The 19,106-nt window shown below is 42.6% G+C and overlaps 1 protein-coding gene across 1 annotated transcript in view; it reads right to left on the reverse strand.

Moving 5' to 3' along the window:
* Positions 1 to 8,681, reverse strand: part of bicc2 (bicaudal C homolog 2) — a gene marked incomplete at both ends in the record, with an annotated part of 39,648 nt that extends 30,967 nt beyond the window's left edge. Inside the window, 3 exons of the mRNA XM_079839583.1 lie at positions 2,115 to 2,184; positions 2,619 to 2,665; positions 8,459 to 8,681. Of these exons, the coding sequence (XP_079695709.1) occupies positions 2,115 to 2,184; positions 2,619 to 2,665; positions 8,459 to 8,681 (340 nt within the window). The remainder of the gene's footprint in view (positions 1 to 2,114; positions 2,185 to 2,618; positions 2,666 to 8,458) is intronic.
* Between the last annotated feature and the right edge of the window lie 10,425 nt (positions 8,682 to 19,106).

Raw genomic sequence — 19,106 nt, forward strand, 5'->3', positions numbered from 1 at the left:
CAAGAGTCGTCAGCTGCCTTCCGACAATCATCCTTAGAAACTCTTTAAACATCATGGAATGTCAGTGGAGAAAGGCATATAGTTCATCATAACATCGCAATATCCATCATATACATAATCACCCACTATATTGCTAAATGTACATGATTTTTCATATCAACCAAAAAAATAATCTGGAGACTCCCGCTTCAGAGAATAGTTCAAGCTGCACTATGTAACTTTTCCATCCACTAGAAATCGCCTATTAAAAACAAAGGCGTAGTTTGATGATGCCACGTTTGAGCGCTGAAATTTTGGAACATGTGGTCTTCACCTCACAGCCGGTGGGAAAGAATCGGGATAGGACTCTGGCAGAAATCATGTTCATGGATGTGATTATTAACATGACTATAGTATGAAGCAGAGCAGGCCGAGTGTTGTGGGAGCGAAACAAGGCCCCTGGACCGATTGTTAATAAGAAGAGTGGAACACATGCCTCACGAGCAGCGGGACTGTTCTATTATTATGGCATAGTCGCCGGCGGGACTTTTATTATGACACAGTCGCCGGCGCCACTTTCCGGACGCAGCTCTGTTTATCATATTAGACACATCTGAGTGTGTTGAAAAGGAAGTTATGACGTTCGTTTGGCGGCTGCTATGACACAAAATTATAAATAATTAAAAGTAATTGTGTTTCTGCTAAATGAAACCGTAAACCGAGGGTAAAGCAGATATGACGCCATCAACAGGCGACTCCCTCACACGTCCCTGTTCCTTGGTTAAAAGAGCAATTGTCTCACGATTTACAAATAGTTGGAAACATTTGGGATATTGTTCGTACTCAACTGAACAAAATATATAACACTGGCATAGTGGTTTTTGGATATTTTACTGAAAGATTTTTATATAGTGCACCTTTAATGATATGCTAAAGCCTGCCAACACGTTGACGTGATTGGTTACAAAGTAGTTTGTGACGTCAGAAACGCAGGCCATTTCAAACCATGTTTTTGAGACTGTCTTTGGTTCACTGCAGTAACCAAAGAGAAAATACTGAGCAATGGTGCTGACTGATGACTTTGCACATGGTTTGTCTGAAAGCAAATTAAAAACACCACAAAAACATATAAACATTAAAAACTTGATTTTCACCACAGAGAGAATGTAAACTAATTTTGAATAGACATTGGCTTTAAATGGATAGTTCACCCAAAACATTTTATTCTGTCATCACTCACTACGTTTCCATCCAAGGTTGTGAATTTAACTTGTGCTCGGAATATCGCATCAATAAATGCGAATAAAGCAGCGTTTCCATCCCATGTGTTCACGAGAACAAAATCGTCACTTCCTGGGAAATTGCCACTTTGGCTCTTTTTTCCCAATAAATGCTGTCATGTTCTCTTGCGTTCGGATGCTGGTTAGTCCAGTTATACAATTAAATCCACTGCTGAGGCAAAGTCACATGAGTTTTTTGCTGCGCAAAGAGGTCAATTTATTCTGTAAATGTGTTTCCATTGTAGTTTATGTGCATGTCTTCTTAACAGATAAAAAATAGGGTATCGTTTTTTTATACAGTATGTATTCCAGACAGCATCTTTTATACAATATCCCATAATGTGCATAACAATAGGTGGATGGAAACATTTACTCCCCCACATGCCTCTGTCTTAAATCTCATCTGCATATTCAAACATAATGCAGCATGAAGATGCATTGCACCAGGTCAGATGTCAGAGATGGCAAATGCAATTGCATGCAACCAAACACTTGGCAATGGCACATAGTGCATGAGTCATACTGACTAGTTTTATGACACTAAAACAAAAAGTGTAGGATTTACTTTGAAACTTTCAGTCAGAAACTAGTAAATTTCACAAATATTTACAAAGAAAAGGCAAGTAACACACAGAATTAAACAAAATTTTCAAGTACAAAAACTGAAATTGAAATATATTTTTTGTAGAACAATAATCATTGTTCGATTTATAGCTTTAAGTGCACTTTTATGATACTTTTATGGTGTTTTGAACTTTTTGGTCATGAAACAGCAACTTAGACATTAAGCTAAAAGTCTCTTTTTGTGTTTGAAACAACATCAGTGAATGATGACAGAAGTGTGACATCACTCACCTTTCTTTGATTTTGCACCGATCTTCAGCTTGGACGGCCATTTCACCTGCGTGTGTGTTTCTCTCATCACCTGAAACAAGGAGTGTATAAGGAAGAGAAACTCAGTGTGCAAAAGACATTCAATTTGCATCTTCAGATCCTCCATTCAACAGAGACAATGGCATCATTAGCATCTCAAAGCTCCTTGTTTTGCCTTCAAAACACCTCAATCTGTTCTGTTTGTTTGAAACAAAATCACCTGAGTGACTTTTTTCTTTCAGGAAACTGCACTGTTCCAGCATGTGACCTTCATACTAAAACAACAGCGGGTCTGAACCATGCCTTCAGATAGCAGCTGGTTTGACAGGATTTCTAGATAGTCATGTAGGTAACAGTCAAACCAAGTCCAATTTATTGAGAGGTTCTTCACATAAAAGCTTAAATATGAAAATGAGATTGTGGTCCATATTGGGAACCGATTAAAGACTATAGACTTATTATTAGATGTTTTATTTGAACTCTTACCTTCTCGAAGAACTCCTCGCCTGACAGTCCAGAACCTTCAGCTGGAGCTAAAGATGATTTATCATATTTTATCAAATCATTTCAATTATGCACCATACAGAATTTAAATATTATATTTATATTGCAAATTGTACATTCTCTGTTCACACATTTTCTATATTGACTATTTCTAGATATATTGACTATTCCTAAATATATGTTACTGTCTGTCTGTGTGTGTGTGTGTGTGTGTGTGTGTGTGTGTGTGTGTGTGTGTGTGTGTGTGTGTGTGTGTGTGTGTGTGTGTGTGTGTGTGTGTGTGTGTGTGTGTGTGTGTGTGTGTGTGTGTGTGTGTGTGTGTGTGTGTGTGTGTGTGTGTGTGTGTGTGTGTGTGTGTGTGTGTGTGTGTGTGTGTGTGTGTGTGTGTGTGTGTGTGTGTGTGTGTGTGTGTGTGTGTGTGTGTGTGTGTGTGTGTGTGTGTGTGTGTGTGTGTGTGTGTGTGTGTGTGTGTGTGTGTGTGTGTGTGTGTGTGTGTGTGTGTGTGTGTGTGTGTGTGTGTGTGTGTGTGTGTGTGTGTGTGTGTGTGTGTTTGGATAGTTAAAACTGTACAGCATATGATAGTTCTCTAAAGTTCTCTTTATATTTATACTTTATGGTTTACTAATAAATTAGATGTTACTGAAAAAACAAAAACAAATACACACACACACATACATACAGTGTGTTTATGTGATATTTCTCTAAATATGGATTGGATTGGATGGATGGACAGACAGACGGACGGACGGACGGACAAAACGATGAATGAATGGATGATGGATGGAGAGATAGACAGATAGAACAATGGATGGATAGATGGACAGATGGATGGGATGGTTGGATGGATGGACGGACAAAATGATGGATGAATGGATGGATGGATGGAGAGATAGACAGATAGAATGATGGATAGATGGATGGACAGATAGATGGACAGATAGATGGATGGAATGGTTGGTTGGATGGATGGATGGACAGATGGATGGATGAATGGAAGGGCGGATGGACAAAACGATGGATGAATGGATGGATGGAGAGAAACAGTTAGACAGACAGAACGATAGATGGATGGATAGAGAGATAGACAGACCGACATAACGATGGATGGATGGAAGTGTGTGTGTGTCTGTGTGTTTTGGATTGTTAAAACTGTCCAGGTGATAGTTCTCTAAAGAAACTACACAACTCAAACAACATCTTAAGATTTAAAAGAGTTCAAACATGTAAAGGCAGACTGTCTCTCTGTGTGTGTGTGTGTGTGTGTGTGTGTGTGTGTGTGTGTGTGTGTGTGTGTGTGTGTGTGTGTGTGTGTGTGTGTGTGTGTGTGTGTGTGTGTGTGTAAGGGTGGTAAAGTCAAACACATTTGCCCCAGAGTGACATTTACAGGGTTAGGCAGAACATCCTCCTTTCATTCGCCACTCATCACCACGGGTTACACAGCTCTGCAACCAAGAATGACTGAACAACCAGTGTGTGTGTGTGTGTGTGTGTGTGAGTGTGTGTGTGCGTGTGTGTGTGTGTAAAAGAAAAAGACCACAAAGTCGCTGAGAAACGCCGTCAAACAGCAAAGTTATGTTAGAGCAAACGATGCTGACGCAAAACTAATTCACCTCCCAGTGAAAGAAGCAAACACACCCAACTAAAGACACAATGAGCATCTATACTGCACAAACACACAGTAGAGAGAAAACAGATTAAAGCAAGAATCAGTATTAAAGTAGTGTGCAAGTGCAGGATTTATGCTCCAGTCATGAATGATTCCTCAAATTGTGTTGAGGAGATTGTGCTGCTGCTTTACTGAGTGATCAGACGCACCGTTTCCACCATTTCCACCAGCTGCTCCAGAAAACAGATGCATGGGGAAGAAAAAACAACAGATGCACAATGGAGGAACCTGAACCATATCTACAGACCAGAAGATCACAGAAAGAGACGAGAGTGCAGGACTCTTGAACACCAGACAGAAAGAAACTACTTAGCAACCTAGAATGCCCTAGCAACCACCCAGAAGTCCTCAGCTTAAAGGGTTACTTCAGTGATTTAGCATTAAGCTTTGTATCAGTAGAAACCCGGTAGTATATTTTAATTATGGTAATTTCCCCCCTCATATCCCCCTGAGACGAGAGAATTATGCATTTTATTTCTGGAAAAAATCCTCAGATGACGCAAATATCGTCATTTTGCGTCATCTGGGGATTTTTTGGCCGGAGGCTAGAGACTACAGCCTGTAGAAGGAGCTCGTTCTGCATGTTTTCAACCCGCCCACAGGGGAGGGATCTCACTCACAGAATATAAACACACTCGGCTTGGCCTCTGGCTTTCATAATGAAGTGGTGCAGAGCAAAGTGAGTGTTTTTAACTTTTCAATGAATTCCTATGAAAGTTTAGCGTCCATATGCGATCTGAAAACGCGCCAGACTGGACACGCGCCGAGAATGACAGCCGCGCTTACCTCAGCTCTGCTCTTCTCTCGTGAGGAATGAAATCTGACTCCTGCTGCATCTGTGCTGTGACTTTCGTTCGGCTCACTCACACTTTATTGAAAAGACACGTTCAGTTTTTAATTGTAGCGTTTGTTCTCTAACTGAACGAAATTATTTTATTACTATGAAAATCATAACGACGGTGGGGGTGGTGTAATGGTGGGCAAGTGATAACCAGTAGCCGTGGCTTTGGGATTGGCCTCATAGGGCAGCGAAGCAAGTGCATTCTGGGAGTTGTTGTCTTTCATCCACATGAGACAAAAATACATTTCCTGTCTTTTCTCAGTCTAGAACAGTGTTTCCCAACCGGGGTGCCGTGGCATAATAATTCTCTCTTTGTAAACTTTCTTCAATGCATGCGAGTGCTGCCGTATGTTCGGATATGACCAGTCATTTTCGCCGTCATCACCCGAGTTGCGCGCACTGTGAGAAAATGTGTCTCTGTGCACTCATCCGAAAGCGCGCACACGTCTCACAGAGCGCAAAAATTGAGTTCCATTTCATGTCTTGCTCTTGAACGGACAAACTCATACAAAAAGTATGTCAACATGTCCATCTTGATGAGTATTCTAGCAGACATAGTCTGTATATGCCTTAAGTAAACTTAATATAGTCGAGAAAGACGACGCATATCCGAGCATTTGGTCTTAAAGGGGCAGTAGCCTTTACAGCTGTCTGTTTAATGTCAAACAACAAAGACAAGGACATCACTCACTGCTCTTGATTGAATAGCTTTTGTAAGTTTAATAGGATTAATCTTTCATTTATACACTCAAATTTGCAATGTTATTTTACATTTGATCAATTTCTACCTGAAAACTAATGTTAAACGAATCTGAAAAGCATAGTTTATTTTATTAGTAGGCCTATCTTTGCTGAATAGTATTTGTGCTGCTGCTTGTATTTACATTATTTGTTCTTATTATTTTCTTTATTTTTATATGACAGTAGTCCTTTTTTCCCTGAACGTAGCAAATACTGAACCGTACCGAAACCGTGAACCTAAAACCGTGATACAAACCGAACCGTGAGCAATCTGTACCGTTACGTAACGTATGATAGGGGGTGCCACAAAATGGAGAACATTTTCAAAGGGTGCCAAGACCGAAAAAAGGTTGGGAAACACTGGTCTAGAAGGCACCAAATTCAAAAATAATTTCACATTTCTACTACATAAATGACCCAGTTTAAATACACATTCATCTTCCCAGCGCTGAAGTACCCCTTTAAGTTTAGTCCTTAGAATTCGTAGTTACAACTTGTAAACTCAGAAATTTCAGAGAGCTCTGACTTATATCATGTGACCGCTGCAGATTCATTTAGGCATTGATAGTGTTGCAATAAAAACACGTAGAACGTCACAGGTTGTCATCTCGTAATTATGGTAGGCCTTTCGCAGCTTTCATCGGTCAAGGACCACCCAAGAGAAAATTTGACTGACATGTAACGTAACCAATCACAGTTCGATTTGTTCCACGTCATGTTATGTTTAAAATGTAAAGGCCGTTGTGCAAGTTCACTGCAACAAAGGAGCCACGAACGTCACATACTTTTGAAAATCCAGCGTTTAGTTGATCCTGGTAAGCGCTTATTGTCACAGTTTTAAACACGACGGCGTTCTTCTTCCACGAGGGACTTTGGCATCACGGTATTTGTTTCCAGGCGGACCGTTAAAGAACGTGACACACACGTCTCGCAGACATCGTGTAGAATTCAACCAATCAGATGACGACTTAGAAACTCCTGAAGTGTTTCCAGAAAAGTGCATATGCATCAGACGTTCAGCCAATGTTCCGTGGGCGTCACGTCTGAGGCTGAGACTAGCAACATGCCAAAAACACTAACATCTTAAAGGGTTAGTTCACCCAAAAATCAAAATTCTGTCATTAATTACTCACCCTCATGTGACCACAAATGAAGATATTTTAGTTGAAAGCTGATGGCTGAGAAAGGCTTCAGATAGGCCTCCATTGGCATTCAGTACATTTACACTGACAAGACCCATAAAAGGCACTGAATATGAATATTACGCAGATCCGGCGTTCGGACACATGACCCAGAAGTGATTTGTTTACAAGCAGAGGAAGACGCGCGTATCTAAGCTGTTGAATTCTACATTGATCGTGCTTTAGGTCTCGGCGTAGTTCTCAAAATCGGGCTAAAGTGTGCATTTCATGGATTCCCGAACCCCGGCGCTACGTCATATTCTCGCGCATGCGTCGTGGAGGCATACACGGAAGACAAGAACAAGTTGGATAAAGGTGTTATTTTGATTTTTTTTTGCGCACAAAAACTATTGTCGTCGCATCGTAAAATTATTGTAGAGTCACTGTGGTGAGATGGACTTTGTAACAACGTTACAAAGTTAAATGCCTTTTATGGGTCTTGGGAGTGTAAATGTACTGAATGCCAATGGAGGCCTATCTGAAGCCTTTCTCAGCATCAGCTTTCAACAAAAATATCTTAATTTGTGTTCCGAATATGAACGGAGGTCTTACGGGTGTCGAACGACATGAGGGTGAGTAATTAATGACAGAATTTTCATTTTTGGGTGAACTAACCCTTTAACAACATAGCAACACCCTGGCAACCACCTACAACCCTAGTGTCATGGTAGTGAGTTTTTCAGAGATTCTCAAGAAAACATAACTTCTAAATATAATGAAAGAATTTATAAGGAATTTTAGGTGAAACATCTGACATCTTAAGACCACTTTTTACGCATACGTGAGTGTCAGCGGCCGGTCGCACATGCGCATTACATTTTTTTGCAGTATTTACATGGGTTGTAACTCACGGCGAGAGATTGCTCAAAACTGCATATGCGTCAAACGCCTCGTACAAGTCAAAAGAAGTATATTTTGCAAGACTGTGCATTCGACTGTGTCTCATTGATAAAACGAAGTACTTAACGAAGATCTTAAAATGAACCGTCTGTAAAAGAGAAACTCATTAACCCTGATTTTAGGAGAAGCCTCTACACCGGATCCACGTTTTCACCGCTCTCTCCTCTGACAAGCTCAATCTGTCACTTTCTCTCCATCTCTGAGGGATTTGAATGTCAACCGGAGCTCATGTTGATGAATCGCAGGCTGTTAACTCGACTCAACTCCAGAATCGTCCTGGACCGCTCATGATAACAGACCATTAAACCTGTTCATCACAGCAGAACCACCACACACCACATCCATCTGAAGCTCACGGACAATCACATCTCACACACACAAGCACATTTAGCTGGAAATCATAACAGGTTGGTTTCTAAATGGGTTTGCGTAGAAAAAAAACTATCAGATTAATGAACCTTCTGCAGAAAACTGTCATCGATCAAACACACACCGTACAGCATGAGCTCCAGCTTCTTCCGGTCGATCCGGAATCTCTCCTCCACACACTCCGGATCCGAAGGTTCCTGGTTCGGAAGTTCAGATCCTTCATCTTCCTCGTCCTCATCATCCTCCTCCTTCTTGTTCTGGTTTTGATCCTGGTCCAGTTGTGGTCCGTCGCAGGGCTCTGGTTCAGGAGACTCAGGCACTGTGCTGCACGTCTCTGAGGCCGCCATAGCAAAAGTGTGTGTGTGTCCATCAGGGTGACCAAGGAAACGAGAAAAAGAGGGGCCCGGAGAAACCCCCACCCTACACACACACACACACACACACACACCTCAGAACAGAGCAATAGACTACATCACACCTCTCTAACAAAGCACATGAGACACTGCACAGAAAACTTCAGCAAGACATGAGAAGTCTTTTAAGTATCATTATGGTTTGTCATACTCTTTTAAATATAAAGGTTTACGATTGGATTCGATGGTTCCATGAAGAACCTTTATAGATGGAATGGTTCTATATAGCACATGCTAAATGTTTCTCTCCTTTCTTGCCGTATATATACTTTCCAGAATTGTAGTATAAGTTTGCTTTGTATCTGTCTAGTGGTAAAAGCTTCTTTGGATCATTCAGAAATGGTTATTTTCACACTGAAAGGTTCTTTGGGGAAACATAAAGGCTACTTCTATGGCATCGCTGCAGAAAAAAAACATTATTTTTACTCAAATGAGTCACTAGTCATTATTCAGTCAGCATTCAGAGTCTAGAGCTATACAATGCATTTAGAGGAGCTTGAGGATAAATGTTTTGTGATCTCTACATTTTGATTGCAAACTTGTATTTTGGCAAATCTGAGCATCTGAGAGTATTTTTTCTCAGGAGAAACATAGGCAATTTCAACAAAAGCCACCATTTACCAACACTGAATAGTGGCATTGTCTTCTGTAGAGACAGCTTTCAGAAATGATTGATTTTATAACATTAACACTGTTTTTTTCCTGTGTATTATTACTGGGAAGCTGCTTTGAAACAAACTGTATTGTATAGAGCGCTATAGAAATAAATGCGACATTGCTATGTAGGAGAAACAATCCAGACATTACATTTATACATATATAAACATGTATAACACAACACTACTATTATTATCAGTATTGAGACCAAAATTATGTTTTTAGGATTTAGAATGTACAAAACTTTGAGAATTCCATCCAAATCCAATCCAAATTTAATCCGGATCTTTTCTGATTCTTACAGAATTTCTTTTGTCATCCCACTCGGATTGTTTCCAAATTCCAAACGGAATCCTGTACACATTCCTTCAGGACAGTCTGTAGGAATGTGTTCTTTATTGGTTCCCGTAAGTGCGGAGGCCTTCATAAAGGCCGTCTCCTCCCTCCCGCTGGAGAAGAGCGTTTCAGACTCCTGGTTCAGGGGGAGGGGGAGCATTTCAGGAACAATACCGGCCACGACCCTCCGTTAACTACCCACTACCAGCACGGTTGCCTGGCAACACATTTGTTTACAGACAAGCATGAAGATAAAGGATGAAACTCATGATCTAAAGAACACTGTAAAAATCATGGCAACATGTGTTTTTCACTTGAACAAAAATCTCACTGTAAAAAATATTGGTTTAACTTAAAAAAGTAAGTTCCCTGGTTTGTCTGAGTTAAATGAAATAAAAATGTTGAGTTAATACAATGAAGGCAGGGCTCGACATTAATGCCTGTCCGCTTGTCTGGGACAAGTGGATTTTTTGAAGGGGCAAGTGAAAGAGAATTTTACTTGCCCGACCGGACAAGTAGCCTGATAAAACTTCATTAGCAAAAAATTAACTAGGGAATCACCAAAATACAAGAATGATTCTGCATTCATTAGTGTAAGTGGCGATCGATATAATAATATTTATTGAACTGACGCCGCAGCCTCTTGAGGAGAAATCGAAACAAATGTGCGCCGCTCACACAGAGAAACTCAGTTAACACACTGCCATAAGAATTTAGAAATGTGGAGTTTGTTTATATTTATAACATATGATACAGTTGCAACGTCATATTACCAAGAGTGCTGTTTTCCTGAATAACATCACGACTGAAAATGACACTGAATATTTTTTTATGGAACGGTCATATGAATATGACCGTTCCATAAAAAATTATTAACATTAAGTCACTTACATTTGCGATGCAATATTAAGTGTTTTTGTTCTGTTTCAGCAGCGAAAATAGTTCCAAACAAAGATCACAGCAGAACCATAACGCGTGTCACCGCAACAGCGTGTTAGTGAACGAATCGACTCAATGACTCTGTGCCACCTACTGCTGTTTTAGTTTAATGTTTAAACATTCTTTCTAACTTTTCTTATTTGTATATTCAAAAAATATTTTAAACAATCTCATAACATTAGTTAATCCAGTTGTAATTTTTCAGTGTAAATTATTTAATTTGATTGGTAACAGCCTATAGTGTCGTCTTCTAATATAATTTATTGATCAAATTTAGGAATATAGAAGGAAAGCGGAAGCAAAGCCTATATTTAATAAGATTAGGGGGGGAAATGCCCTTTATAAAAAATACAAATATCACAAATATGCAGATTTGAATATGTCAAAGCTGAATGAACAGTGGTGAGAACATTGCTTCAGATTGCTTCAATTTTATTTACAACACACAACATTTTTTTTTTTTTTTTTCCGGACAAGCACATTTTTTACTCGGACAAGTGAATGACAGATTTACTTGTCCGAAGGACAAGCAAGTGAACAAGCTTAATGTCGAGCCCTAGAAGGAGATTGGTTTCATAAATAGAAACTCAAAATATGATGTTATCTGAACCACATTAATCATGTAAGTTGATTTGACAAAAGATAAAAAGTAAATATTTTTTTTAACTTCATTTCAAACTTATACAAGTTATATGAAATTCAGCTGAACCGTGAAAAGCTGGAAAATAAAATAGCATAATAGTCAGAAAAAAATGAAAGTTTATTGAACCTTTAGACAAAATATAAGAAAAAAGTTTACATGTGTCTGATATAGTGCGAATGCGCAAACAAAAAAACAACAACATACATTTTATTAAAAAATATGCAATTTGATGCAGATGCTTATATTTATAAAAGGTAAGATGAAATTCTGATAGCTTTTAATGTAAATCAATGAGATCTGTATTACAGTATAACAGACTACTTAGAGTATAAAATGCATATAAATATCAGTCCAATAATAATAAATATATCCAATATTATCTCTTATTAAGATGATAGTAAGATGATATAGGCCTACTTAGTTTTAAAATATATAATGCAATGCAATTTAATGATGATTGAGAGATTAACAAATAAACCTTCCATAAAAAAGCCTGAAGGATCATATTTGATAATTACATTTTAACACAATTTTCTAAAATATGATGTATTTCAGTAAGTTGCTTCAGTAAGAGTTCATCTTGAAATATTACTAACAATATAAAATCTATTATTTTATAAAAATCTGTAAAGATTTCACAGCAAAAAGAACTGAAGGTGGACGTTTTTACAATTAAACTAAAGGGGCTTTTGGTTTAAACAGTTTAGTGAATTGTGTGTTTGATGCAGAGCCGGCCCAAGGCATAAGCGAAGTAAGCGGCTGCTTAGGGCCCCCTTGGCCACCAGGGGGCCCCCAAGAGCAAATTAAATGACTTTTTTTGCTGTATGTTATTTTATGATGATTGAAATCACGAAATGGCCTTAAACAATTACTAAATAAACTGCAAAATGTTATGTTTTCTAATATATGCACGGATTGATTCTGACAGCGCTGCAAAAGCTCGCCATCGGCCGGACACTATTCGCTTGTTAGCCAGGGTTCAAAGTCCAAAGTGCGAGAAAAATCGGCGCCAGTTTATCAGTAGCCTAAATGTTTTTCTGCAGGTGCTATATCGTCCCCTTGGAATTATAAGTGGTGTAGCCTATATTTTGGAAGTTTTTATTTAGAAAATAAAAAGGTTCTTTCTACAGTCGAATGGAATGCAAAAAATAACATTTTATTTCCGCAAAAATAAAAGCTCTGTTTAATGTTTGAAAGAAATCAACATTTCTTGTTTTTTTTTTAAAAAGTCTCTGCTGCTCACCAAGGATGCCATTATTTAATAAAAAAATACAGTAAATACAGTAATATTGTGAAATATTATTATAATATAAAACAGCTGTTCTCATTGTGAATACATAGTCAAATTTAATTTATTCCTGTGATCAAAGCTGCATTTATCATCATTACTCCAGTCTTCAGTGTCGCATGATCCTTCAGAAATAATTCTCATATGATGATTTGATGCTTAACAAACATTTATGATTATCAGTGTTGAAAACAGTTGTGTACAATGTTAGGATTTTTTGAAAGCTTTCCATTTCAGAGAAATGCTGTTCTTTTTAACCTCATATTCATCAAAGAGTCCTGGGGGAAAGTGAGCATAGAGACTACTTAAAAAAAACAAAAAAACAATTTTGTACTGTAGGGCTTTGCATATTAACACCTGAACACTCTTGTGGGTTTGTTACTGAATTAAAAACATGACAGCCAGACATGATGTAAGCAACACAGCTACAACTACTAACATTGATACTGGGTGTGCGCATTATCAAGAATTGACAATAGTCAATTGTATTGGTGGAACCGAGGGGCCCCCGAATAAAATTCTGCTTAGGGCCCCATAAGAGCTTGGGCCGGCCCTGGTTTGATGATAAAAACTATCAATCACACAATCTTCTATATCAGGCATGTATTAGATTGGGTGCAAAATATTTTTCAGCAAAGTTTTGATCACGTTGATATTTCAGGAGTCTCCAACCCTGCTCCTCAGGAGTTTAGCTCCAACCCTAACAAACACACCTGAACCAGCTAATCAGTGTTCAACAGAGCAGATAAGTGTTGGAGAAGGATTGGCTCCAGGAGAAGGGTTGACAACCCCTGATTTAGAGGCTTTAGAAATTATGCATCAAAAATGACTCCGTAGGCGTTATAGGGCTCATTATTTTGGTTGACTTGTGGACATTTGAGTTGCTTGACATCTAACTTACCTGTCTGTCCTTCAGTTCCACTCAAACTCTCGTCTGCTCAAGAATTCAAACCACATATTACTGCAACTTTACCTCTTTTAAAACTTTTTTTAAAGAGTGTCAAGCCAACATTCAATATCTGTCTTGACAAACTCGACTGGTTTTAGATTAATGTTTGTGTGTAAAAAGGCGACCAGATTTCTGCAATGGAAACAGGGGACATTTCCTTGATCAAAATATTACTAAAAACTCATTTGTTTTTATCGATTAATTAAGAAAACAGGGACAATACATGTTTTAATGTTCTCTTTCATAGGTTCACTCGACGCTGCGTCACTTTAATGACGTAATGGGACGCCCTCTGGGTGTGCCGATTGTCTGAAGCCCTTATAGAATCACGCCAATTGATTGGCTGATTGCGCGCACGTCGCCCCACCTGACGTAGTCACCTATATTAGCGTGCGTGCGCCATCTGCTCCTCATATTTCTCTGCCTTCACGAAGCGGCCATTTCATGCCCTTCGGTTATCGATTTTTCTGGCCCAAAATTCTAGGATTCAGTCGATATTTACCTCAGCACTTCAGCGACCGCGGATTGTGGAACTTTGTTCTCCTTGTGGTGAAGTGCTATGGAATTCTGACGTTGCCCACCGCCGTGCACTCGCTTCATCGCGATCGACGATCCCCACAGTAAGTGTGTTAAATGTCTGGGATTTCCTCACGCACGCGACGCGGTTCAGGGGTTCTCTAACTGTAAATACTGCGATAACCTCCTTCTCAAAACCCTCCGCTCGATGGCTCGCGGTTTTTGAGAGGGAGTCATCCGTTTTTCCCCGTCGCGCTCCCGAGGCCGCGCAGGCCTCTCTTGGATCCGCGACCTGGGGTTCGGATGTAGAGCTCGAGGATGTGGAGTGCGAGCAGACGGGCCTCGCCCTTTCTCTCCCTCTCTCCCCCGAGCACGTGCGTGGGACTCCGCCTGTGGAATACTCGTGCGTTTATCATTTTCACTGCAGCATCCGACTCCGAGGATTTCAGTGCTGCAAATACTGACAACGCTCTCCCGCCAAGCTCGCGCTGTAGGGCGCTCTATGGCAGGCGCGGTGGCGGCGGAGCGCCACTTATGGCTCAATCTCACTGAGATTCGCGATAAGGAGAAAGTTTTCCTTATGGACGCTCCGATTTCCCAGTCCGGATTGTTTGGGGAGGCGGTTAATACTGTGGTTGAGAAGTTCAGATCTGCAAAATCCCAGTCTGCCGCTCTTAAGCAGTTCATGCCGAGGAGAGCGAGGGACGCTCCTTCCCCCTCCCCCTCTCAGTCCAGAGATCGCCCCTCTTTCAAAAGAGAGTTTACCGCCCGGAGGAGCGACCAGAGTTATCCTCCACCCACCACGGTCTGGGGAGCTCGCGGTCGGCCATTTCCCCGTCAACGTCCTCACAGACGCATCGACCCAAAGCGGCCCAGCAAACCTTCTGCTTCGGCCACTTCGAGTCGCTCCTGACCCTCCGGTCAGAAAAAGGGGAGCTGCAGTTCACGACCGGGGCTGGGTCAGACCGCGCAAGCGTTTCTGCCCGCCCCCCACCAGCTCTCCCTATCCAGCTCTGTCATTTCCGCCGCCCAGCGCGCTTCGGAATACAGAACCGACTCTATCCTCGCCTTTTCCGGCGCTGAAGGAAGGAGACGCTGTCTGCTTTCTCCCCTCACGTCTGATTGGCTCACCATCCGCCGCTCATCCAGACGGAGACACATCCGGTCTTCTCCGGGAACCAGAGCGGCCCAGCCTTCCACTGCCTACTTCGCGCCAGGACGCCACGTGCTCTCCTCTGCGGATGGCCACACCCCCCTCAGAGGTCCAGCTCGACACCCCAACTCAGGTATGTCCACCGCACCTCATCATACCTCCCACTTTGTCAAATTTCTTCCACGAGTGGAAACTTTTGCCAGGGATATCATCCTGGGTCCTCCGCACGATTCAGTCAGGCTACACGCTTCAGTTCTGTCGCAACCCTCCTCGCTTTGACGGGGTCGCTCAGACGGTAGTAAACATCGCCTCTCAGGCTTCTGTACTACAACAAGAGCTCTCTTCTCTCCTCCTAAAGGGGGCAATAGAGGAAGTTCCGGCAACAGAGGAGAAATGTGGCTTCTTCAGCCGTTATTTCCTTGTTCCGAAGAAAGACGGCGGTCTGCGTCCCATCCTGGACCTCCGCCGCCTGAACTTCGCCCTCTACAAAGGGAAGTTCAAGATGCTAACGCTAAAGACTATCTTGTCTCAGATACGTGCGGAGGACTGGTTTGTCACTATAGACCTGAGAGATGCTTACTTCCATATTCAGGTTGTCAGACGACACAGGAAGTTTCTCAGGTTCGCCTTCAAAGGGAAGGTTTATCAATACAAAGTCCTTCCCTTCGGCCTTGCCCTGGGCGTTCCAAGGACGTTCATGAAGTGTATGGATGCTGCTCTGGCCCCGCTGAGGCTCCAGGGCATCCGTATTCTCAATTACCTGGACGACTGGCTCATTCTGGCCCACTCCAGGGAGTTAGCCTGTCATCACAGAGATGTCGTTCTTCGACACGTTCAATCTCTTGGCTTGAGAGTGAACATAGACAAGAGCGTTCTTACTCCGGCTCAGCAGACCACCTTCTTAGGTGTTCGTCTGGATTCCGTTCCGATGCAGGCCCGTTTGGCCCCTGCTCGGATTTCCAGTATCACAACATGCTTGGTCCGCTTCAGGCTAGGCCATCATGTTTCTGTGGGTACGTGTCACAGGCTCCTGGGTCTCATGGCCGCAGCTTCCCCGGTGCTTCCCCTGGGACTGCTCCATATGAGGCCCTTCCTCTGGTGGATGAAACGCTCAGGGGCTCGGTCAACAGGATCGGCCCTTCGCCTATTGAAGGTGTCACGCGGCTGCTTTCGTGCCCTATCAATGTGGCGAGACCCTCTTTTTCTTCAGAAAGGGGTCAAGATGGGGGCTGTTTTCCGTCGCCAAATGGTTACGACGGACGCCTCTCTTACCGGCTGGGGTGCGGTATTCGAGGGCAGACCAGCTATGGGGATCTGGGAGGGGGAAGTTCTCTCCTGGCACATAAATTGCCTGGAGTTGAGAGCGGTATCCCTGGCCCTTCAGCTTTTTCTCCCCTCACTCAGGGGGCATCATGTCATTGTCAGGACCGACAACATGGCAGTGGTGTCTCACGTAAATCGCCAGGGAGGATCACGGTCGCGCACCCTGGACAGGCATGCGCGCCGACTCCTCCTGTGGTCTCAGGACAAGTTTTTGTCCCTGAGAGTAGTCCATGTACCCGGAGTCTTAAACCTCGCTGCAGATTATCTGTCGAGACAGAAGCTCCGGTCGGGGGAATGGATGCTGAACCCTCAAACTGTGTCACAGATTTGGGAGATGTTCGGGAAAGCGGAAGTGGACCTCTTTGCCTCGAAGGAGTCGTCCCAGTGTCGGCTCTGGTTTTCTCTGAGCTCTCCGGCCCCGTTGGGGATAGATGCGTTCGCGCATCCATGGCCCAATCTGAAACTCTATGCGTTCCCGCCCATCAAGCTGATTCCGGCGGTTCTGTACAGAGTAAGGGAGAGTGGGGCCAGCCTCCTGCTGGTGGCTCCACACTGGCCATCCCAGACTTGGTTCTCGGAGATGGTTCTCCTCCTGGACTCCTCCCCATGGGAGATACCGGTCAGGAAGGACCTTTTGACACAACTTCAGGGCAGGATTTGGCACCCTCACCCGGAGATTTGGAAGTTGTGGGTATGGCCCATCAAGGGCCAACGACACTAAACGCTGGTCTTTCTGCGGACGTTCAGGAGATCATTGCTAATGCGAGAGCCCCCTCCACAAGGAAGCTCTATTCCTCCAAGTGGAGGGTCTTTGAGTCGTGGTGCTCGACTCATGCAGCAGATCCAGTTAACTGCCCGGTTGGTTCAGTTCTGGAGTTCCTGCAGGAGAAGTTTGCTGCTGGAGCAGCGGCCACCACCCTTCGGGTCTATGTCGCAGCTATAGCTGCCGGTAGGGAGTCGGACGAAATCCCTCTAGGCAAGCATAGACTGGTTTCATCTTTCATGCGAGGGGTTAGGCGCCTGAGACCAGCACGGAGCGTGGTATTCCCTCTTGGGACCTCTCCGTGGTCCTTGAAGGGCTAACTTTGGCTCCATTTGAGCCTTTGGAGTCAGCTCCTGAGAGAATTCTGACTCTCAAAGTTGCTCTTTTGTTAGCTCTGTCTTCTTTGAAATGAGTGGGCGATCTACAGGCTCTCTCTGTTAACGGGACCTGTATGGATTTTGCCCCTGGCCTAGTCAAGGTTACCTTAAGACCTAGGCCGGGTTATGTGCCCAAAGTTTTGTCCACGTCATTTCGCTCTCAGGTTATTACTCTTCACTCCTTTCACCCCCCTCCGTTTGACTCGGAGGAAGACGAGAAACTTCATTTGCTCTGCCCAGTTCGAGCATTGAAGTGTTATGTTGACCGTTCAGACGGCTGGAGGAAATCTAACCAGCTGTTGGTGTGCTTCGGTGCTGGCTGCCGCGGGCTTGCCGCTTCGAAGCAAAGGGTTTCCCATTGGGTGACAGAGGCTATTGCCTTAGCTTATGAGGTGCGTGGTTTACCTTCACCTCTTGATATTAGAGCGCATTCTACCAGAAGTGTGGCTTCCTCTCAAGCACTTTTTAGAGGGGCTCTTTTGGAAGATATTTGTGTGGCGGCAGGTTGGTCCTCTCCACACACTTTTGTGAGATTCCATAGTTTAGATCTCGACATGGCTCCGGGTTCGCATGTCCTGTCTGCTTAACCTAGTCATGCAGGTTATCTGGTGTTCTTTGAGCCAGATACGGCAGCGCTTTAGCTTGGCGTGTTTGGTATATCGTTCCCATTACGTCATTAAAGTGACGCAGCGTCGAGTGAACCTATGAAAAAGAACGTCTCAGGTTACTTGCGTAACCTATGTTCTCTGAGTAGGGAACGAGACGCTGCGTACGCTGCCAAGCTCCTCGCGCTGCCGACAGGCTTTCCTTTTCGGCAGAGAAATCTGAGGAGCAGATGGCGCGCGCGCGCTAATATAGGTGACTACGTCAGGTGGGGCGACGTGCGCGCCATCAGCCAATCAATTGGCGTGATTCTATAAGGGCTTCAGACAATCGGAACACACAGAGGGCGTCCCATTACGTCATTAAAGTGACGCAGCGTCTCGTTCCCTACTCAGAGAACATAGGTTATGCAAGTAACCTGAGACGTTTTGTTTTGTTTTTTATTGTTGTGGGTTCCTTATATTATTATTAGCATTCATTATTATTATGATTTAGTTTGATTATAAGGATTTTTGGTCTGGTTTAAATACAATTCACCGCACCCAAAAGAAAAACAAAAAAAAAACCAAACAAACAAAAATCACACAATGAAAACAGCAGTAACCTATGGGGCGCCGTTTGTAAAGCGGCTCACGCTGAAAATAACAGCAACATTTTGACACATTTAGCTTCAAACAATGTTTAAAAAACTGGTATGAATTTTTGGCGGTCACTTTTTTAGCACATTTACAACAATGTTTGTCAACTTAGAGATATTTTAAATAGTTAAATCTAAATGTTAAATTTTAAATCTAAATTTTAATTGTTAAATC

This window comes from Gobio gobio (assembly GCF_949357685.1).
Source record: "Gobio gobio genome assembly, chromosome: 16".
NCBI classification, from domain to species: domain Eukaryota; kingdom Metazoa; phylum Chordata; class Actinopteri; order Cypriniformes; family Gobionidae; genus Gobio; species Gobio gobio.